Source organism: Pteropus medius, unplaced genomic scaffold (genome assembly GCF_902729225.1).
Source record: "Pteropus medius unplaced genomic scaffold, Ma_sr-lr_union100, whole genome shotgun sequence".
Taxonomy (NCBI): Eukaryota; Metazoa; Chordata; class Mammalia; order Chiroptera; family Pteropodidae; genus Pteropus; species Pteropus medius.
In genome coordinates this window covers 1,371,825-1,396,117 of record NW_024351073.1, presented here as the reverse complement: position 1 = coordinate 1,396,117, position 24,293 = coordinate 1,371,825, and the positions used below count along the sequence as shown (strand labels likewise).

Below are 24,293 nucleotides of genomic sequence, written 5' to 3'. Positions count from 1 at the left end.
ATAACATGTAAAAAAAAAAAATTAAATGAGTATATGATTTCAAAAAGGAAGAAATGCTAAAAGAAAACTAAAAATGCTGATGTGATGGAGAAAGAAGGAATATGGGGTGTTGCTTCAGATTGGGTAGTCAGAGAGCGGCTTGCTGAGAATGTGACATGTAAGAAGAGATCTGAAAGAACAGACATCAGAAAACAGGAGATAAAAGCTTTCCATACAGGAAGTCATAAGATAAAGTTGTATATGAACTATATTGAAAAACACAAGAAAGGCCAGTGGGCTAAAATATAGTGAAAATGAGGGTGATGGAAGATGAAGTTGATCTGGAATGCAGGGACTGAGCCTTTACTTTTTTTAATTTAACTCTACTAATTCACCTTATATTATTTTATACTTTTCATATTATTTTCAATCAAGTTTCATATTCTCTTAGATATTTTAAACTGCTATCTCTATTTCTATTTTTGGCATAGAGCTGTTGAACTATTCAATTCCACGAGATTCCTTAAATTTTGTTTAGTTATTTTCTAAAGCTATGTACACATTACTCTAAAACAAATGATAATGAGCAAAAAAAGAAATCTCACAGTGGTCTCCATTCAAAATAAAGCATCTAATCCAGCTGATTTTAGTGAAATGACTCAATGTTTTGACATGTGGGCAAAAAAACAAGAGTTATTTTGTTTATCTACAAATTCGATATCTCTTCTACCACAAGAAATTCAGAGGGAATCCCATGGCAATAACTGAATAGCTTTTCCCTTTCACACACTAGTGTGGTCTAGAAAAAAAGGCAAAAAAAACAAAGTTAATGAACTTTTAACAGGCATTTACAGGAATTTCTAAAGATGTTTTATGGATGTTCTGAAAGTGATTTCATAAATGTGGAAAATTTACAGTTGGTTTTCTTCTGACTAAGACAGAATAGTCAATCTCACAAGTTCTACAGGAGAAAAATCTTTGTATCTAAAATAACAGAAACGAGAATTCACAATCTAAAATTAAGCTGTTAAGCTGCTAACTGTCCTTGATTGTTATTTATTTCCTACCCTTCATTCCCAATTTGAAATGCTGATACATTATAGTTCAAGCACCATTTTATGTTTTACATTAAAATATATTTAAAAGTGCTCACTTCGGCAGCACATATACTAAAATACATTTTTTTAAAAAAAGATTACACCAGAATAAAAAATAAAAATAGACCGAGAAACTAAAATATTGGTTTTTCAATTCTGACTCATTTATGACAAAAATGATTAACAAGAAATCTTCTAACCACCCTGACCAACTAAGAAAAAAAAAAAAGGAACAAAGAAAAGTTGTAGTGTTTTGTTAACACTACGTCTTTTAATTTCTCGAACTCTTCAATACCACATTGAAGACAACCAGTCAAAAACACACAGTCCTAATTTTAGATCTCTGGATGATATGAAGTGTATTCTGTCCGAAACAATAACTTATTCAGATACTACTCCTGCTGATCATATATATGTCTTCTAAAAATCATATCTTTAGTGTAAATAAAGTCCTCCTGTTGTTGTGTAATTTTCCAACTATATTTTCTTCACCGAAGATAAAAGTTTCAAGATTTTTATAAAAATAGGGCTTTCAGCAAATTATTACACATAGCAGACTGACATAGGCACGAGGTCTCTCCAATGGCTGCACTAATAACAACCTGATGTCATTTATCTCCCAATATGGTACAATATAAAGCACAAACATACCTATGAAGTATTCTTGCCCAAAATGTTTAATCAGATCTCAACACCTAACTCTCAGTTTATAATAAATACATGAGCTAGAGGAATAAGTTAAGGAAACAATCTAATAAAAAATTAGTCTGGACTCTTCAACAAGTCAATGTTATGAGGGATAAAAGTATGGGTCCTAAATAAACACTAAAGAGACATAATAACCAAGTGTGTAGACTTTATTTGGATACTGGTTTAAAAAAACACCATAAACAAACACTACAAAAGACATTTAGATGAAAATTGGAAAAATCTAAATGTGGACTGGATATTACATTACGGAATTATTAATTTTCACAGGCTTGACGGTTATTGTGTTTGGTAAGAGACTATCCTTAATCTTAGGAGAACCATACTGAACTAGGTGCCAGGTATCATAACGTCTGCAACGTACTTTCAAATAGATCAGCAAAAAAATTATAAATATACAATTATGTGTGTGTGTGTCTGCATGGGAAGAGATAAATAAAGTAATTACTAAGAATTTTTGAATCTGGATAGAGGGAATAGGGGGGATTTAATTATTCTTTCGACTGTAACATAGGTTTGAAATTTTAAAAAATAAAAAAAGTCTTTCTCCATCTCTAGGTTATAAAGATACCTTCTATTTTTCTTTTATTAACTGGGTAGTTTTTTTACCTTTCACACTGAGATTTTTGATAGCTATAGAGTCCATTTTTGTATGTATTAGATAAAGATCATTTTATTTTCCTCTATACAGAATTCCAGCTTTCTCTATACAACCTACTAAACAATTTGTCCTTTTCTTAGTGATTTATGGAAGAATGACTTTTGGTGCCACTGAAAGAGCTATGAAGAGGAAGGGGAAAAGGAATTTTAAAAAGTAGAAAAAAGAGAAAAGAAAAAAAGATAAATATAAGAGCTTAGCTTAGGAAGGGCTAAGAATAAATGACGCTGTTATCAAATTCCTGTGCACCAAAACGGAATTTACTAAATTATATTACAAGTCGATGGAAAAAAATAACTGAAGACATATATATGTATATATGTAAATAAATTTATACATATGTACATATATATACAAGTATGTTTCTATATACGTGAAAAAAATAACTGAATACATATATATGTATGTATATGTATATAAACATACATGTATAATATATATGTAGTCAGTTATTTTTTTCCATGTATATACACATTTTGCATATACACACCCTCAAAGCTGTTCAGGAAACATCTACTTTATCTGGTACATAATATCGCAAGGAGAAAGTTTCGAGAAATGAAACCATCTCCTACCACCAGTAAGTTGGATTACATTTTATTTAGCATTTATTCCACTTTCAATAGAACAAAAAGGATGGCAAAGCAGAGACGTTATAAGCATCTTGATGATTCCTTTATACTTTCAGATTCTATGGTAATGTTTAAAGGTGACTTTAAAACTTATTTTTTGATTAATTTATCACCTAGACCACATTTTAAAAACATGAATATATAGAATTCATAACTCTTCATCCCATTACTGACAGCAAGTCAGAAAACAAAAACTCTAAAAACATACCTTTTATTTTCAGCCAAATTTGCTCCTTCATCCTTCAGTTGTTTACTTTTCTCAGCACAGCCTTCAAGGAGAATTTCTTTCCTACGTTTAATGGCATGAAGCCAGTTCCCTTCATCATTCTCAGCTACATCCTTTTCATCAGCAGCTTCAGCTTCAAATTGCTGGGAAGTGACCTTTGAGACCTTTTCACCAATCTTCCTCTTCCATCCAAAGGAAGCCATTCTGGGAAATGACAAAGAAATAGCTTTAAATTTCAACACTGGCCCTTTATACAAGTATTCCAACTAGGTGAAGAAGGAGTAAGAGGATCTAACTATCACCATTTTTTAACTCCTAATTAAATAGTGGACCTAGGCAACAATCATCAAAGGCTGTTATCATCAAAAAAGACAACTAAACATTATGCATCTCCTGATGAAAGTGACATACTACCCATGAAGTACTCTTGTCAAAAATTAATCCTGAATCAGATCAAGCCTCTACCAGCATATAAGAAATATGAGATCAGGATGAACATGTTAAATAACAGGACAGAGATGCTGCCGAAAAAATTTTTTTTTAAATAAAGCTGGTTTTTTCAAGAAATAAACTGCCAGGAAAAAAAAAAAGGAAAGATGGGAGATAACCCTTAGATTAAGAGAAACTTAAGACATACTAACTGAACAAAATGCGTAGATTTTGTTTAGCTCTGGACTCAAGCCAATGAGGAGGAAATATTTATTAAACAATAGGGAAAAGCAGAACACTGATTTGATATTTGATGATATTAAGGAATTAATTGGTTTTTTTTTTTTTTAGGTATGATAATAGTACTGTGATTGTGTTTATTAAAAGAGCCTTTATCTTTTAGGAATGTATACTAAAATGTTTCTTACAAAATTATATGATATCTAGAAATTGTTTCAATGTTATAGGTGGGTGTGGGAGATGCAGTAGAGGAGAAATATAGGTGAAAAAACTGCTATGAGTTGATAGTTCTCCAAAAATGACATACGATTGGCCAATAGACATATGAAAATATGCTCAAGGTCACTAATCATCAAAGAAATGCACATTAAAACCACAATGAGATATCACTTCACACCTGTCAGACTGGCTATCATCTATAAATCAACAAAACAAGTGTTGGTGAGAATTTGGAGAAAAGAGAAGCTTTGTGCATGATTGGTGGGATTGCAAACTGGTGCGGCCACTATGGAAAACAGTATTGAAGTTCTTCAAAAATTAAAAATAGAACTATATCATGACCTAGCAATTCCACTTTCTGCGTATTTATCTGAAGAAAGCCAAAACATTAATTCAAAAAGATATATCTATCTTTGATATATATATCAAAGATATATCTAATGTTCATTGCAGCATTTATAATAGCCATTTGATCTAGAAGCAACTTAAGTGTCTATCCATAGATGACTGACTGGATAAAGATGTGGTACATTTATACAATGCAACGTTACTTGGCCTTAAGAAAATAGTGAAATCTTACTATTCATGACGACATGGATGGACCTAGAGGGTGTTATGCCAAATGAAATAAGTTAGACAGAGAAAGACAAATACCATATGACTTCACTTATATATGGAATCTAAAAAACAAAATAAACAAACTAAACAGATTCACAGATAGAACACATTGATGGTTGCCAGATGGAAAAGGGGTTTGGGGGTCTGGGTGAAAAAGGTGAAAGGATTAAGAAGTACAAATAGGCAGTTACAAAACAGTCACAGGGATGTAAAGTACAGCATAGGAAATATAGTCAGTAATATTGTAATAACTATGTATGGTGCCAGGTGGGTACTAGACTTACTGGGGAGATAAGTTTGTAAGTTATTTAATGTCTAACCATTGTGCTGTACACCTGAAACTAATATAATATTGAATGTCAATTGTAATTGAAAAATTAAAAAAATAATTTTAAAAAACACTTATTTTTTAGGAATATATACTAAAACATTTCACATGAAGTTATATATCTAGGAATTATTTCAATGTAATCAGTAGGGATAGAGATACAGTAGAGGAAAAATATAGATGAAAAGATTGCTATGAGTTGACAGTTGATGAAGTTAGGTGATGACTACATAAGATTCCTTATACTTTTCTCTCTCTTTTCATATATGTTTGAAATTTTCCACAATAAAAAGTTTTTAAAAGATTCAAACTTGGTAAATGACTTAATTCACAGTATTGGGTGACTCAAAAAGACGACAAATGTTAAATTGTTTTGTAAATCTGCAATGATATACAAATGTAAGATATAAGAGACAATAATTGATGGTATAAAGTGAAAGGAAACTCTGAAGAATTCAACAAATATTTAGAGAAGAAATTTACTGAGAGATCCAAGAACTCTTACTAGTTACATGGATGGGCTTAAAAATACTGAGAAACCCCTGGAATTGATATAAATTTTTATGTGCCTGTGTGCATTCTGAACAAGAGTATCTAAGCTTTCATTCCATTCTTAAAGGAGTCTATGATTCCAACGAGATTATGATCAACTGACTGATCGACTTGAGAGATAGGAAAAGCAATGAACCAGAGGTCTGTGTAAAAATATCAAAGAATGTGCACTGTGGGAATAAGAGAAAAATGAAATAGTGAATAAGTTCTAGCAGATATCAAGGTCTTCGTTGCTGATGCACATGGCTGAAATAAAGTATAAGTAATCACTAAAAGGAAAGAGACAAACAAAGTGAAGGCTGTGAGGTCATTCACATGGAAAGGCCCAAGAAAATGGAAGAACTTGGAGGGGTAAGAAAATTGTGGGTCATCTGCTTAAGTTTTTAATAAATATGAGTGAGTGCCAATAAATTATAGCAATTGAGAAATGTATAGACTGATATGGATGAACCATATGCTTTCCACCGGAGCATGGATTTTTAGAAAAGCCTAGAGGAGTAATGGATTATAAACTATACTAGGGAACTGGGACAATGCCACACTCTTTCCCCAGACTCATTATAGTATGAGAGAATGAGATTCCTCTGTTTTAAGGTAACAAGTTACTTAGGGGAAGAACCAAGAATGGCTGAAAATGGAAGTGTGATTACTATGGAACAGAAGTCCAGAGATGTAGAGAGAGGACAACGTGAGACAATGGATCATAGGAACATCTCACAGGCTATCAGGGTAACTGAAGATAAGAAAGAAGTCTTGTAGTTTTGACTGTCCCTAAAGGTGACAAGAATGAGGATAATTAAGTTTTTTGGTTTCAAGTTTCCAAATGGAACTTTGTTTCTAAATCAGCAATGTGAAGCACCATATTAATGGGTGAGAATCCTATTAATACAGATAAATACATGGTGTTTACTAAAGGCAAATTACATTATAACTCATTGGTCAAGTCTGTAGATTATTGGGAGCAGGGTTTAAGGTGGAAAAGAAAGAAAAAAAGGACAGACACGCATGTATTTTTTAAAAATTAATAGGTCATTCAGACTCCCATTACCATCCCCACCTTCCAACCCAAACCGCTGTTATAAATGCTGAAGACAGGTATAGATCAATGCCCCAGATGGTGATTCTCAACCATGTATCAAAAAGCCACAGCAGCTGCCTCAGGTGTTTCTGCCATTCTCCTCCACAAATCCCTTAAAATCTTCTAGAGATCAAAAGCTGTGAAAGTCAGCAAAGAATGAGGTTTAGGAGTATAAAAGGCCTGGTGACTACTAGCAATTGACAAGTTTAGCCTTAAAGAGAGGGACAACAATACATTTCTCTCAGACAAGAGCTAATATTGAATGAAAAGTATAGGCAAGGTCAGGAGTGAAGCAAAAAGAAAATGACAAATTTCATACCCCCAAGCTTCACATTCCTCAGAACAACAGGAGGCTAGTCATCTGCTCCAAGTAAAGGGAAAAGAAATAGACCTGAGACATGAAAAGAATTAAAAAGATATGAAATAATCACTGTGGAGAAAAGGAAAAGCAACAATAAGAGATGAGTAAAGACACCAAACAGTATCAAGGGTCCACTGAGGTTAAAAAGCATGAATCTGTTACCAAGGCCATTACTACAGTTTTATATTTTCTTCAAAATCGTCTGGAGACCACAAGAGCATAGTCAATTACAGTACAGGAAAAGTGCTATAAGAGGGCAAACAAAGAATGCCATGATGTCAAAGAAGAAACACTTGAGGCTTGGTGGAGGCTATAAATTTTGAAAAATAAAAATTAGCCAGGCTTTAAAAAAAAAAGGGTGAGTCTGATAACATCTGCAACACACTTTCTGCCTTGGAAAATTAACGCTCCGTGTTGATTCGGGTACTTAAATAGTATGAGTTCATTGTTTCTCTAAAGCTATTTGAACATTAAATTGAAACTTCTTATAAAGAAGACTTTCTTGAATCTGCAGTTAGATGCACAAGATGCCAACATCTTAACCTTTACGTTTTTCACAAGGATAAAAAAAATCATATTGGTAAATCATATGGGTTTCAAGTTAAACTCATAAAACAACAAACTGATTTTATGCCGAATTACAGTTAATAAATGCCATGAAAATTCTAAACAATGACGTATTATTCTAAATTCTTTTGCTGGTACATTATGCCTATAGTAGGCGCTCAATTACAGTTGACTGCTTGACATTTTACCCAGCAGCAAGCCAGAGAATGCTTGTCTTCACTGTGTCGGAGGATACAGCACCCAAGGCAAGAAACCACTGAATTTACATGATCTTCAGAAAATCAAAACAGAGACCTTCTGGGTACAGGGATGTATTCAGAGGTGAGGAATTCAAGAAACTATTTCTCCGAAAATGTTTCTCTGAGAAAAACCAGTATTAGCAACTTCTCTTCGTTTTCAACAATAAAAAACTGCGAACTACGCCAGGGGTTCCCTGGCCACAGATTCATACCGCCAATGGCCTATTAGGACCCAAGCAGCACAGCAGGAGATGAGCCACGGGAGCAAGCTTCATCTGTATTTGCAGCCTCTCCCCAACGCTAACATCGCCTCCTCAGCTCCACCTCAGATCATCAGACATTAAATTCTCCCTGGTTCTAAAAAATGTTGGGGACCGCTGAACTAAACGAAGTTCAGAAAAGCAGGCTTGACCCTCACCCTGGAGTTCACGAGCCCCGCCCTCATCCGCAGAGACCGTCTACAGCGAGGTGGAAATCTAGCTCTGTTCCGCTCCTCTCATCGCTGAGGAAAGGTCGAAGCCCCAAGAACAGTCTAGAAATCTCTGAAGCCACCCAGGGCATCACTGCAAGGGAGGGCCCACCCCCGGACTTGCTAGTATCTAAAAACCAACCTGAGTGTCCTGGCTTTGCCACAGCCCCATTAAGTTTCACCTCCAACTTATGAAGTTCTTTTCTCCCCTAACCACAAGACCTACTCACCTCCTTTTCCTGCTTTTCCTCCGGTTTCCACCACGAATCGGGTAGCCCCTGTTACCTGATGACCACTACCCTGGCCCGGTGTTTACATCCCGCTTGCCCTTTGCACACCGGAAGCGGAAATCATCATGCCTGACCTCGGACCTGCCTACCTTTGGTGCCTGGTCTCCCAAGATATGCAGTTGGATGACCTGGAGCGTCAGAAAGTTCCAGAGAAAAGGTGAGAGAAGAGGCGACTCTCAGAGGCTTTCTTATCCGCCGATTCCTTTCCCTGGACCACAAATCCCAAAAGCCACTGCGGCCACCCCTACCCCGTTACCCTCTGGGAGTTGTAGTCCTGGCCACTCGGACAAGGCGCTCCCTCTAGCTGCAAGAGTGCGCGGGCGCGCGCAGCGAGGCAGTGCGGGGAACTGCGCCCGCGCAGGCTGAGTTGCGCTCCGAGAGACGCGGGTCCCGCCAAACTACGGGTCCCAGCAGGTAAAGCCGGCCAGGCGTGGGGAAAACGATTTGCGGGAATTTCAGAACACTAAGATGTGACTCTGCCCTAAAGCACTTTCCACCCTAGCTGATGAGGCCGGCCACACACAGAGGACAGAGAGAAAACTCATTGAAAAAGGGCTTGGGGATCAGATCAGAGAGGGCGATGGCTGAACTGTGGGCTTCCCGGTCAGAAAATACAAGTAAGTTGCCTGAAAAAACTGTGGTTCGTGGCTTGAAAACAAGTGAGGAAAAGTAACACAGGGAAGTGTTTAGGAAATTGAAAAATTAAAGTTGTTAATTTATCATTGTAGCTATCTTGTGCAAAAGCGGGGCCATTTTTGTGGACCAGGCGCTCGCTCGCTCTCTCAGCACTATAACATTTCAAACTGGATAATTCTTTGTTGCGGAAAGAAGGGCTATCCTGTGCACTGTAGGATGTTTGGCAACATCTCTGGTCTCTACCCACTAAATGCCATTAGCATCCACTACAACCACTGCCAGTTGTGACCACCAAAAATGTCTTCAGACATTGCCAAATGTTCCTGGAAGAAAAATCGTTCTACCACCCCTACCCCCTTAACCACTGATTCTCCAAAGATGATCCTCAGACCCCCAAGGGTCGCTGAGACCCTTTGAAAGTCAGAACTATTTTAACACTAATTTGAAGACATCATTTGCCTTTTTCGCAACGTTGACATTTGCACTGATAGTGGAAAAGCAATAGTGGGTAAAACTGCTGGCACTTCGGCAGGAATCAAGGCAATATAAACTCTACTAGTCACTGTATTGTTCACCACCACACACTCCTAGTAGGAAAAAAATGCAATCACTCAAGAATGTCCTTGATAAAGCAGTAAAAATTTTATTAAAATGACCATTCTGTATGACAAAATGGGAGTAATACTAAGTACTTCTGCTATATACTGAGGTATGATGTCTCAAGTGAAAGCACTTGTTAGATCGCATTATGAACTAAAGTAGGTACTTTCTTTGTGGAATACAACTTTTACTTAGAACGACTGACAGACCAGCTGGTTATTCAGGCTTGAGTATTAGACAGGTCTGTTCTTAAAAAGGAACAAAGGGAGCCTCTTACCTCAAGTAAGCAACTGATAGTGTTGCCAATGATAAAATTCAATGATTAAAGCAGAAATTGTCATTTAGGAAAATGTATTTGCCATAATGATCTTGACAGCTTCCCAATACTTCCATACTTTTCTGAGGATATTAGTTGTAATATCAGATATGATTTTTATTTGTTGTTGGATTAAATGTATCAACATATTAAGAGCTGCATACGCAAACCAGTATTTTCAAAATAATCAGTGCATGATTGTGGTAGCCAGTCTCCAAGATGGCCTCCTATGATCCCTACTCCTGACATTCAGTCTTGTGTAGTTCCCTTCCCACACTGTACCAGGTTGTTCTGTGTTGCTTACAAAAGACACTAAGATGGTGGCAATATTTCTTAAACTGAGTAGAGGTTTACATGGCCATGTTCACTACAAACCTATAACTGAATATTTAAGCCAAATCTATGGTTTGTGCATTTTTCTATATATACCTACAAAGTCTTTAAAATATATATCCCTAACAAGACATTTAGAGCAAGATTTGTGCCTTATGGTCATATTTGTAGTACTTGATTCATAGTAACCATCTGAGGGGATAGTTTGCAGAATAATTAAATGGTGCTTGAAGGGTCTTTTCTAAATCTCTCAAATAATCTTAATCCACTCCTCTGATAAAGGCTACTTTAGTTGACATTTATTGACATTCACAATAAATAGAACAGTTCAGTCCTGATTTTCAAACAAGATAATTTCTTGTACAATTGTGTACTGTCAGGTTAAATACCTAGAATAATTTATAAGTTCCCTAAAAGAACAACTCTATGTGCTGTTCATAATAGTCTTTAGTATTGTTTTGTGACACTTATCAAGCTATTTTAAAGATATAGAATGCCAATAATCTAGCACAAACCCTGCCTAACAATGCCACATTGCATACAAGATATACTATTTGAATTCTAACACTAGTGGAATTCTAACCAAATCCAATGTTAGCAGCCAGTGATACAAGGTAGCTGCTTTGGCTTTTATCATATATATATTAATATTGTTTAGGTGGTTGATTTTTAAGATGAAATAAAAACTAGTTTGAGACAAAAATCACAATATTTGAGTGTTAAATTTGTTCAAGCACTATATTTTATATTTAGGCACATTATTTAACCCATTTCCCATTTAGAAAAAAAGTGCAGCTCGCTGCCAATGTTAATTTAATTTTACATAAACAATGCTCTTTGAGGCTGAAGCAAATCTGACTGGTTTTCAATGTGAAAATAAAATATAAAAACTGTTCTTGGAGTTATTTCTAAACAGAATTTGTCTCTAATCCTAATGTAACAGAAATGTATATGATGATCAGTATGGTAAAGTTCAAAGCATGGAGCAACACAAAGTGGAACATCTAGGATTTAACATTTTCAGCGATCACGAATTACTATATTTTGTAAATGCAAATACCACTACTAAAAACAGAATGCTATAAATAGAATGATGTCATTTGTTTCCAAAGATTATCGATACTAAAATCATAATGAGAGCAAGATATTTTGTGGCAAAATTTAGAGGTAAGGTTAGGACTGTAATCTGTGAGTTATCTCGGGGTAAATGCTGCAGCCGCTGCCGCCACCGAGTATTCTCTGGGCAATCGAGAAATGGGCTAAAAAGGTACACAGATGGTCAACTATAAACAATTGTTTGGTTGTTTTTTTTTTTCATTTGGTTTCCCCAGTGGTTAAAAAAGTTAAGCACATTGTAACAGATGAAAAATGATGTTATTCTTTATTACTCATTTACTATATCCAAGTATTTTAACTTTTATAAATATACTCCATTCAAAACAAACATAAACATGTCTCAGAATAGTGTACCACAAAGATTGATTTCGACCCTACTACCAATTTACCAGTTATGTTGTGTGTGGAATTTCATTCATTTGGTCAGGAGAACTCACAGAGAATATGAGATTTCTGTTGTAAATGGGGGAGATAGGGAAAAGATTTAAACACATTTTTCTTTCATTTCAAAGGTGCCAGTCAGAGCATAGATGCATGGAGTTCCACATCTAGCCACAGTCCACAAAGCATTAATTCAGTGTGAATGGTATCACTACAAGGTCAAAAGGGTGGAGGTGAGGGTATGAGATTTTTGTATAAAATCATTTAAAACTCTGAAAAACTACAAAGCATCGCAAGAGAAAATATAATCAAAGTAAAAGCAATGGAGTTTATTTCAGTGAAATTATTTTAAATTAGATATGATATATTAAGCTCCCATATCCCCCAACCTGGTAGAAAAGTTCCTCTCAGTGAGAAATCATTTATTTTCATGGCAAAATTTTTACATATCAGTAAAATCTGTTATATTTAAAACTATGTATACAGTACATTTCTGGCAAAAACCTTATACATCTTTCAGTTGTCAAGACAAAGTAAAAATATGGTTGCATAAAAACACAAAAAATATAAATTGCTGAAAAAATAAAAAAAGATTAAAAATCATTTGTATTGACTCCCTTACATCTTCAATTAGTAAGAATTTGCAAACTACAATGAATTTTTGAAAATTCTGATGCAACCTTGACATACTCAACCAAAAGTTGTCATTTCAAATATCCCAGCTTAAAAAAGAATTTACTGCAATAGTCTGTGCATTTATTATACTATTTGTACAAGTGCAATATTTAAATATCTTCAAAATAAAACTCAGTAACTAAAAGGAATCACAATAACTTAAAAAGAAGCAGTTTACAAAATTAACAATTTTTAGAGGTCCTATTTAATTGGTTCTTTTTGTTCCCCCCATCCCCACAACAGCTTATAGAGACATTATAAGTCTTAGTTCTATATACAAATTTTTAACTTTAAAAATACAGTCTCCTGTTCTTAACATCAGGAATAATGCTGCACTTAGAGAGCCTATGTAAAATAAACATCTTCAAAACAGAGGGCCACATACAAGTTATAAATACAGTTTTGAACTTACATTTAAATGGAACTCCTCTTACTTTATACAGCTTTCAGATTCTTAATTGAATAGAACAAGCCCTGGACAAAAAGAAGCCAAGATTTTTCTTTTGAATTCAGTGCATGTTTCTTGGGGTTCTGGAGCCAAATCTACAGCTATAGTAACTATGCAAGCTATCACGACATTTGAGTACATCATTACCTAATTATACAGGTGCTCACTGTATTTGCCAAAAACAACCCTACATTAATAAAGTCTGAAAAGACAAAAAAGGATAGCTCTGTCGCAATGGAAAAATGATTAATACCAAAAAAATCAATTTCTTGAAGTTAAAATAATGTAAGGCAAATATGGGTAATACTTATTTTTTTAGCATATACAATACCAATTTTATCTGAGGTGACTTTAAATCTTCATTTACACGTATTATGTAATGCTATTACTAAGAGCAAGAAAACGAAAATATAAATCAAATCTTAGGAAGATTAAACATTTTTAGGAGGTTCCCATAATGCTACTTTTAAAAGTAATTAAAATCCAAAAACAATTGTGACTATTTACAAGAACTAACCAGTCTGTTCCGTATTTATCAAAATAATGTCATACCTGAATAAGGAAACATAACCAAATGCAACTTTAACTGGATCTGGTTTGAAATAACCAGCTATAAAAGAAACCTGGAGAACGACTGGGGAAAACTAAATACACATGATTAGATGACATTATGGAATTATTAATTTTCTAATACGATTGTTTTTTCAGGAAAAATATTATTTTTAGGACATGCTTGAAGTGTTGAGCAGTGATGAGTATGTCTGCAACATCCAAACGGTTCAGGTATATGTTTATACGTGTGTAACTGTATATGCATCTATAGATATAAAGCAAATATGGCAAAATGTTAACAAGTGTTGAATCCAACTGGTAGATACACATGTATATACCCTATAGCTTTCAATTTTTGTTTTTAAAAATGTTTGATAAAATTTGGGAGAAGAACTCATCTGAACTTTTAAAGTTTGTAAGAGATGTTCTTTCCGTGCACTGAATTGATTTAAAAGATACGTAATCGAATGACAAGAAGTGTCTGCATACATTCAATACTGACTGACATGATAAGGAGAGAAATTTGTGAGATTGGCAAAAACAACATGATTTATTTACAGTATATGTAACTCAGGTCTTGTGACAAAAAGAGCAATTTTATACAGAATGTATTGGGACAAATTGTTAAAATTAAAACTTAGTTCCTAGAGTATCTGAATTTATTAGTTCCGTGTGTTTTAGACTTAACCAAGCTAAAGGAAAAATTTTCATGTGTCTACTATTTTTGATGTGACCTATCATATACTATAGAATATTAAGAGGGAGATATGGAAGAGTCATCCAGACCGTCCCTACAGTTGGAAGACACTTGCTATTTAAGAAGTTAAGGAACCCAGAAAATAATTCATCTATAAAGTTCTCTGGGGGTTCTAGGCAAATATTTAATGAATAAATTTATGAAGCAAATATATAACACATCAACATGTAATAATATATGAAGGCCTTTATGGTAAATTAATATTCTACAAAGCCCTGTATACACTAAATATAAAATAGCCAAAAACCAAGTGAGCCTGAGAGACCTATAATTCACTGTGTATATTATGTTATGCTATATACTTACTGAACAATGAACGACAAAATTATCTTAATTCATTTTTGCACATTAGGCTTTTAACTATTAATCATGTTCCAATCCCTGTGCAAAATGCATTCCAGAAGGCCAAACCTCAGTTATAATTATGTATAACTTGATTATAAATGGAAGCATTTGGCTATGATTTATTATGCATGCTTATTGCTATCAAAGAAATAAGCAGTTTTAGGTTTACTGTGCAAGAATTTTAATTAGATTTGCACACATCTCAAAAAATTCTATTGTGTGACTTCCAGGTCTTGGAGTTAAGTCAATAGGAGAAGAGTCAAGTGAGGTCACAGATGAGGTAAGAGAAGCTTCTGAGGATTTTCCTTGAGCCTCAGCATCTGAATCGTTCCTTTGGCAAGATCGATAGTTACTAACCGATCCCGATCTCTGTGGTGTAGCAGTCCCTGATTTGGCTTCAGTAATTTCGTCTGGGTAAAAAAAAATTTCAATTAATTATAATCCATTACACACACACCCAAAATTTTTAATAATATTTAATTTTCTTTGAGCGTGATCATTGACCAGCTATTAAGAGCATGTCTATTTTGAATACCTTCTCAAATAGAGGCAAAGCATAGGTGTTAAATTACTCACTTTTATACACAGCAGGTATTCTGATGGCTAATCAAGATTAGATATAGTATGTAGCTACGTATCAATTTTACATTCCAAAATTAAGAGCCCAATAAACTAATAATGTGGGGCTTAAGAAACATTCCCTAGCAATAAGAATTAATCCTTCTATATTAAAATTATAGAAATGCACTTAAAATTTGGAAGGAATCTTGGAAATCATTTCATCCAGCTCTTTGTTTTATCAATAAAACATAAACTCCCAAAAGTTAAGGGATTTGCAATAAGTAACAAGTGAACAGAAATGTAAATCTAGAACCCAAGTCTCCTCCCATCTCAGTGCTTTTCGCTCACCCACTTTCTCTTCAATATTTGATTTAAGATCTCATAAAAGAGCAACAGTGAACGAAATGAACAAAATCAGGGAAATGAAAAAAATCAAGGAAAAACTAAAGTTGGGAACACAATACAAAAGCAGTAAATAGTCATTCCATTGGTAAACTCAGGTGCTAATAAACCTAAGGTTGAGAATCCGATCCAAATACAATGAGAAAAATAAAATCCATTCCATATCTCAGACTACATTTAGTATTTGTTAGCAGATAAATACCACTTGGTCATAAAGATAAGCAGACAAACAGTTTTGGCCAGCTTATCACAGGTCAAATCTGTATCTTTCTGATACTATGTAGATACTATCTTTGAGTTTACAAAAATGACAAAAAAATTCATAGGTGAATCTTACCTAATAATGCCATACAATCTTATATGAATAAAAATAGCAACATACCTCAACTCAATTGATTTGGGCAATGAAGAACTGTCATTAACGTTTACCAAATTAAAAGCTTTGTTTGTGAGAGAACCTTTATTTATAAAGCTATACCCTTTTATAATGATGGGCTAGAGAAAGAATATTTACTTGAATTATAAATTAAATGTGTTCCAACAGGTAAGGTAAATTAGGTTTAAGAGCATATGCACATGAGAAATCTGAATTCATGTAAATTTCAAACCATGTCGTGATTATTGCACCATTTATTATGTCTATTATAAGTTTATTCATTCATACACATACACACACACTCACACACATACACAATCTTGGCATATAAGATATTTTTTCCAACAAAAACAAAGGGTCTGCTTTCTAGAGTTAATTTACCTCAATTTAACCAATCTAAATAATTAAGAAGGAGCTATTCTGGCAAACTACACATAATGAGAGATATATTTTCTAAGTATACATTTTCATTTTGAAACTTTTAAAACAGTAAATCAATATTCTTCATAGTTAATGTTTCTTTAATAAAATGCAAAAAGATATTTTAAGATCTTACAGTACAATAGGGTCATTATTTTGATGACCACTTAAAATTTTAAATATTTCAGTGATTTAATCATCAGATCGTCTATGATTATTTATGGTAGTCAGTAAATAGAAATGTACCTATAGTTACCTAGCTAAATAAACCTAGCAGTCTAGGTTTGAGGTTAGCAATGTCACCTTCAGCTAATTATGATAGTTATCTTGGACATAAAATACCCTTTACTGAAAGAGAATTAAATTGGAATCATGTTAACTCTCACACAAATTATAAAAGATGCATATCTCTGATTGTCTCTAGTGTCAGCCTAGGAGGAAAAGGCTGATTCAGAGGAGAAAAATAACAAGAAGTCCCTACAAAACATTTCTCTCTCAGTGCCCTGCAGGAACCCTTACTCAGCAAATAATTTCCTATCTCGTTGAGCTACTAATCAAATCTATTTACAGTGCCACATCACTCAATTCTAAAAGCTAGTGACTATACTCTAATCCTTAAATGAAAAAAAATTAAATATCAGATATAAAAATTATTTAATAAAAAAACTTAAAAGTCAGTATTTATTTCTAAATAACACATTTTTATCTTACCAAAATGAACCACATCGAAAAACAGAAATGTGGCAGAAACTATCACTTTAGGATCAGACTGCATCTGGCTTTGAGGATTCTACAAGATAATCTTAAAAGGACAAGATACTTTTAAGATTACAAGAATAACAGATTCATAAATGTTGACATTGAAAAGGCAAAAAAATTTCACATTTTACATTATTTTGCTATTGAGTTTCTAGGAACAATTCAAGAAGCTTCAAAAGAATCAAAGACTAAAAGACCAAGTTAACAAAGTAACAAAGTCTAATATGTCATCTATGGTGTTTTATGATGTACATACCATCAATACTACGGAAATCCAATAAGTAGGTCCTACTATCCACTTGGTATAACTGTAGACTCATTTTGGAGTATGTACTTGTCACAGGATTCTTCCTTCGAACACGCAAATAATATGGGTTTACAACCTACCAAATTGGTATGGACAAAAAAAAACAAAAGTCAAAAGCAATTCTTCTATAAAGCACTTTATATACTACAAGTTTGCCAAATGTGTTAATAATCATAATGTCCTTTCTTTCCTACCTTCCATTCATAATCCAGTTGTTTAATTGCTCTACAAACTTCTGCCATGATATCATTTGGTCGACTTTGACTTCTGATTCCCAAATGCCATTTTGCTTTCCTTACACCTTGGTGTTTGGATTTCTGTGGATTTAATTCATCAAGGGTATGGCGTGCCCTTGGTGTTTCAGCAACCAGGAATGGTACTCTTTCAGGATGGGGCCGAGTCAAATGGTGATCATCGAGAAAAGAATCGGGTGGGCTTGTCGCCAAGTAAAAATCTTTGGCCTCATTCATTATTCTCCTGTTATCTATTATGAGGTGGTAAGCAACTGCTAAAGGGTCCTGGTGATTTCTGTTATAAAGGCAGCTGAGAACCTCCTCTTCTGAGCACTCAAATTTTTCACATACTTCTTTTAAGGCTTCATCATCAATCATGGTTGAACTATATGATGGATCCTCAGGAAAGAGATATTTTGGAAGATCCTGTTTGAACCATTCATGTTCCCTGAGGGAAAATGGCAGGGTAAGGAGGAGCAGTGATGAAAGTAACAGTTTGGGGAATTTAGGATATGAATTCACTTATATTTATATTCATACTGTATTATTAATTTTTAAGCTGAGATTTTCCTTTTCTTCCTCATATTTCATTGTGTATATTGGGAGAAATGCTCCAGCCTCTCTCTGATTTTAAGAGGGAGAAAGCATTGCTGTAGTAACAGGAAAAGAAATATCTATACTTTACATTTAAATTGGAAAAATATGTAAAACACAAGAAAAATCATCGCTCCTTTAGATATTTTAAAATATAAATTTTAGAAAATTATTTGTCAGATGGTAAAATCATGCCCTGACATTCAGTCTCTTTTTAAGCTAATCTACAGCATATGGAGCAAACGGAAAGGAATCAAGCTCTAAGTTCTACATGTAACCTTTCCTTATTCTTCATTATCCTAATGCTTACTTGTTTATTATTTCTAGATCTACATCTAATTTTTTTCCTTGTTTCTCCATCTCAGAGAAATATGCTTGCTGTCTAGCTATTATAAAACCAAGAGAACTTTATAGTGGGAAAAAAAGGAAGGAAACAATGATGGTAGATGAAACATAGTTTTCAGTGACTTTTTTTTTTTAAGTCTTCATCAGAAATAGCACGCCCAAATCTGAAAAGTAGATTTTTCACCATCACTCTTCCTTATTTAAACTATTTGGTTGAACCATATGAAACTGGCAATACTGATGAATTTTTTACCTATAAAACAATGTAATGTGTGATTTGATGTCTACTACTGCTACTACAAAAAATGTCATTGATTATATTAAAAATTTCTCATTTCTTTGAGATAAACAGAAAAGAAAATAGATTAATTCACGAGATTAGAATTCAAATAGCAACACAAATTTACTACTAAAAAGTATTAATCCTAATGAGACTACATAAAAGACAAATATGAAGCATACTATAAAAAATCTTAAAGAACCACTACAAAATCTAACACCCCACCAGAGTCCTTTTGATTTTTCATTAGCTTTTCCTTTTTAATTTAAAAAGTAAAATAACGTTTACTGTTACAGTTTCAAAACAAACAAAAATGAATAAGTAAAAAGTGAAAGGTCTCCCTCCTACCAATCTTCCCCCTAAAGCAGCCAAAGTAAATAAATGTGTCTATACACTATTTTTAACATAAAACAGATTACATTATAGATACTGTCCTGCAACTTTTCCTTTCACTTGACTTGTATCATTGATACTATTAGATCTGATAATCTCCAAATTGCTTTATTACCTGATATCTTTAATTGTGGCCCTCTTCATGGGATCCACCTGCAGCATATGTTTCAAAAGGCTAATCACAGAAGGGTTTAAATACTGAGGGGTATAAAAGATTCCATCACATATCTTCTTAAAAAGAGTTGGCACATGATCATCATCAAATGGAAGGGTTCCACATAATAAAGCATAGAGAATAACCCCACTACTCCATATATCCACCTCTGGACCTGCGTACAATCTGTAACAGGAAATACCCATTGGATTAAATAATCATTAGTAATTTAAGAGTTAATCTTTTAATCAAAACTTTTAAATATGGATACTTCATAAATAATTATTAGTCAGAATATGGTTTCTATAATCAGTACTATGTACTACATGTAAAAATTCTATACTAATCCTATCAGTATTATCTTTGAAAACAAGTCAAATTTTTAAAATTATAGCCTATAGCTAAAATTCTGTTCTTACTTCCTTACTATGGTCCTCATGAGCTCCAACCAATACAGCCAAATCTCAAACAAACATATCACTGAATTTAAAACCATTGTTCTTTGGTTACAGAGGAGAGATTAAACGACATTTCATCAAATGAGATTGTTCTTTACTGATCGACTCTAAATCCACTCTCCCAAATAACCCAAGACATCCTACCAAGGTAAAAGGGGTCTTAGGCTGTGGAAGGAAGCCAAGCTAACTGCTTCACGGAAGATTCTAAACTCTTATTTGCAATACACTGTAGCCACCAACTAGAATAGGTGCGGACTACTTAGATAACCCATTCAAAGTCTGGCTTCAGAGTAAGGATTTCTTTAAACTGGTTCAAATAAATTGTTGAACTGATCAGTAAATACTGTTTTGAAAGTAAGTTTCCATTCATCTAGACCTCACAGAAAGATTTTATCCAAATTGGGAAAATTTGACCTCAGTCATGGCCCATTGCATGTATACATAATTACAATACATTTTTTATTTACTTAACACCGACCCCAGTATCTAGGTCCAGATAAGTACTGTCATCTAAGTACTTAAACATAATATTGACTTGCATACCAACGTTCTCCTCTCCAGAGTCCTTAATCTCTTAGGCTTTATTCTTAAAACTGAACATTTTATGGATAAGAAAATAATAAGCCTTAAATGTCTTTCTTTTCACCAGAATTCAATACTATAGATTCTACAGACTAATAAAATCGAGGAGAAAAAGGCAAGTAGAAATGTATAGATGGGGGTCAAATACTACCTTCCTGAAATTACTTCTGGTGCCGCGTAGTTGGGCGAGCCACAACTTGTTCTTAAAAATTCACCATCTGACATCATGTTTGAAAGACCTGAAAATGCACAAAATCAACCACTCAAGATTTCCCAAGGACAAAAATAAAAACGAAACTCCATTAAATAATAAAATTGAGTTTGCATTAAAGCGATAAATCATTTTATTCTTTGCTCCAACAAAATCCTAGTCTTTACTGTTCCCAAATAGTTTGTCATTATGCCCGAAAATTTGTAATCTATTTCAACATTTAAAGTTAGTGCATTTTTAGAGTTTAATGAGTATATATAAAGCTGCTGGTTATTCTGCTTGCTAGAATAAACTTGGCATGATTAAGTTTTATTAATACAGAAATTACTATAAATAATGTAGAACAGGTGAGTGGAAGAATTATAATTGAAACTTTCTCTTAACCTCTGTTCTGATTCTTTAAAAAAATGTAATAATTTTGAAAATGAAAGTTCCCTCCTAGTTGTGCTCCAAAAAGACACCTCTGTCTCTTCAAAAATGCACTGTCTAAAAATAATTATAACAAGGAATAAGGAAGTCAAATAATTTAGTCGGTCACCTAAAAAAAAACAAAACCAAACCAAAAAACAGCTCAGGACTGGCTGGATCACTATTCAAAACTGAGTAAAATATAAGAAAATATAAGCATATAAGCAAAAGAAAGTTGCAGATACTCATTTTTCTCTTAGGTTTAATAATGTCAATGGTAATTTATATAGGAAATAAAGAAAAAGTAAATTCATTTTTGACAATCTAGATAATGTTCCTCAAGCTGAAATTATGTTTTTCTCAAGGTGAAATTATTTTTCATTTAAAATATCTTACCTTACTTTCCCTAAATCATCTTGCCCATATACTTTACCTTCTGGCTTTCCAAGTTTGAATAACTCAATCCAGTCTCTCTCCTCTTGCTCCATAATTGTTCAAAAGAATACACTGGAAATAAGGTCACTAATTTCTTTACATGTAATAGGCTCTTTCAAATGATGGCTCTACTGCCACCAACTTAAATTGTTTACCTACTGTCACGAAACTCAATTTTAAAGATATAAAGCTAAGGAAAGAGAATTCCTTATCTTTTCTCCTTTCTATATGCTCATGAACAGAATAGTGAGGATATACTTTGGGATAGTCTGTTACATAAAAGTAAAAGTTATCTGAAGAATTCTACTAACAATGTTTGTTAAACCTAATGAATATATGAAACTATAAAAGTTTCCTTACCAAAATCAGCTATCTTTGCATTCATGTGTGCATCAAGCAGGACATTTTCAGGTTTCAAATCTCTGTGGACCACCATATGCCTGTGGCAGTAATCCACACCAGAAAGGATTTGTTGGAACAGACGTCGACTTTCTTTTTCATCCAGCTAAGAAAAATAGAGAGGCGTCTTAAAGGAGTGTCCTTCAAAAACTTCTTCTACCTATAATTTTCCAATTTATAAAACTGTCAAAATGCATGAAATCTTCCAAATGAACCTCACTCATATGATACTTTTGAAATGCAGAGGAGATATATGCAGAACACAGAAAGGCTAATAGGATCTTGGAATCCAAATCAGTAACTGAACTTTCTAAAGTTATCACTCGCATGACTACAATGTAATAGCTTGCTTTCCTTTATAGCTCATGAGCTATTTCAAATAGTTTCAATCTCTACTTGTAACTAAACATGTTTTCTCCTATTTAATATTTAATTTCAAAACATTAAATCTTTCATCCTTTAACAAATATTTATTGAACACCTTCATTATTCCATGCACTGTTTCAGACACTTATAAAAAAGCAACAAATAAAACAAAGGACCTAATCCAGTTGACAAAAATAAACAATGAACAAATATAACACCAATGAATGATAATGAATTAAAAAACAATAAAGCCGGATAAAGGCACAGAGTTATGTTGTGGTGGTGATACTATTTTAAACTATGAGGAAGTAACATTTAAGCATTGTTAATGAATTAGCAAGCAATCGTCTGATTATATGTCCTGAAATAAAAGATGTTAAAATTTTAATTTTAAAGAAAAACCTTAATTCATTGATTTTATAAAATAAGCATTTTATCTTTAATCTGCTTACTGAAAAAATTATATATTATGCTGCAACTTTTAAAATATTCTTTAAAAATTTCTTTCTGTTTATCCACATTTTCTTATGTTTTCATAAATTATAATCATTACTTGGACATGCCTACTCTCAAGAAGTCATATTTAATAAATAAGCTATTGATCCTCTAAGCAAAGGACTCTAACAAGCAATTCTCTAAAACAGGTCACAAATTAGCATTCTAAAACCAGATTCTTATACTTTAAATGACATGGGTAATCTGGAAGAAAAGATGAAATAATAATTTTTTTGAAAGCAAGATAAAAACCATCAAAGTACTATGAGATACCCTTCCTCTAAAAAAAAATACTAATACATTAGCAACCTAACACCTTTATTTCTAGAAGAAATATAGGTTCATTTTTTAATACAGCTTTGTATCAGATATACTAAATGAAAAAAAAAGAATGTGTTCTAAATGTGGAAGAGAAGAAAACAATTGATTAAATAAAAGAAGTAAAATAACTAGATAGACTACAAAAATGAAGATTATACTATATTAATAATAAATACAGTACAAAGGATGAAGGAGGGGATATCTACAAAGGAAGATTAGAAAAGTCAAAGCATATTTCCAGTTAAAAATGGCAGACGGAACCTTTTGTCTACCTCCTTGAAATATCACCAAAATGACATTAGCATATAACAACAAAAAGAGCAAGAGAGAAGGCAGCTGTAATCAAGAGGAGTCACCAAGCTGGAGAGTGGATGAACAGTGATAAAGACTTCGCCAACCAGAGGAAGCTGACACCTAAGCCTATAGGGATGGAATCCAATAATGAACTCCTCTACAAACAGAACCCTGGAACGACTCAAACTGGAAGCATTAGGAATTTGGAAGCATTAGGAATTTCTGATGGTAATTCAGAAGAGGTAGGCTGAAAACAGAATAATTGGTTGAAAAAGTTTTAAACTCACCCCTATTGGGGAATAAGACTGATGATTTACTCTTTAAAGGCTGACTCTGCTCTGTCCTCAAGGACACCAAAGTAGGGATGAGGAACCCGAAGGAAAACATAGGGACTCAATGAAAGTCAGTATACTAACTAGTGACGTGACGCTTGCAGGCTTCTCCATTCAGCTTCCAAGTACTGGCAGCTACGCTGATACCCTCAAGGAAATTGGAAAAGTTTCTTCTGGAGCAACTATCTGATGCAAAGAAAGATATGTGTAATTACTGACATTTGGTGTACCCTACTAAAGTGGACAAGTCCCTGCCTAATGAAGCTATGGGGATCTAATCAACCACTGAGTTCCATGCACATGAGCCTGGCATTTAGTA

General features: G+C 33.7%; 2 protein-coding genes across 6 annotated transcripts in view; both read right to left on the bottom strand.

The window, feature by feature from the left end:
* TTC33 (tetratricopeptide repeat domain 33) overlaps positions 1 to 8,913 on the bottom strand; it is a 37,238-nt gene extending 28,325 nt beyond the window's left edge. Inside the window, exons 1-3 of one of the 3 annotated variants that reach the window (XM_039842602.1) lie at positions 8,631 to 8,753; positions 7,084 to 7,155; positions 3,283 to 3,504 (exon numbers count right to left, since the gene is read on the bottom strand). In XM_039842602.1, the coding sequence (XP_039698536.1) occupies positions 3,283 to 3,503 (221 nt within the window). In that variant the 5' untranslated portion in view covers position 3,504; positions 7,084 to 7,155; positions 8,631 to 8,753. Of the gene's footprint in view, positions 1 to 3,282; positions 3,505 to 7,083; positions 7,156 to 8,630 lie in introns of all 3 variants that reach the window. The other 2 variants (XM_039842601.1, XM_039842600.1) reach the window with 2 other exon arrangements.
* Positions 8,914 to 12,375: 3,462 nt separating this feature from the next.
* Positions 12,376 to 24,293, bottom strand: part of PRKAA1 (protein kinase AMP-activated catalytic subunit alpha 1) — a 28,593-nt gene continuing 16,675 nt past the window's right edge. For all 3 annotated transcript variants that reach the window (XM_039842597.1, XM_039842599.1, XM_039842598.1), the window contains 6 exons: positions 22,128 to 22,272; positions 20,865 to 20,952; positions 19,635 to 19,859; positions 17,869 to 18,355; positions 17,624 to 17,750; positions 12,376 to 15,259 (listed from right to left, as the gene is read on the bottom strand). In XM_039842597.1, coding sequence (XP_039698531.1) covers positions 15,015 to 15,259; positions 17,624 to 17,750; positions 17,869 to 18,355; positions 19,635 to 19,859; positions 20,865 to 20,952; positions 22,128 to 22,272 — 1,317 coding nt within the window. In that variant the 3' untranslated portion in view covers positions 12,376 to 15,014. The remainder of the gene's footprint in view (positions 15,260 to 17,623; positions 17,751 to 17,868; positions 18,356 to 19,634; positions 19,860 to 20,864; positions 20,953 to 22,127; positions 22,273 to 24,293) is intronic.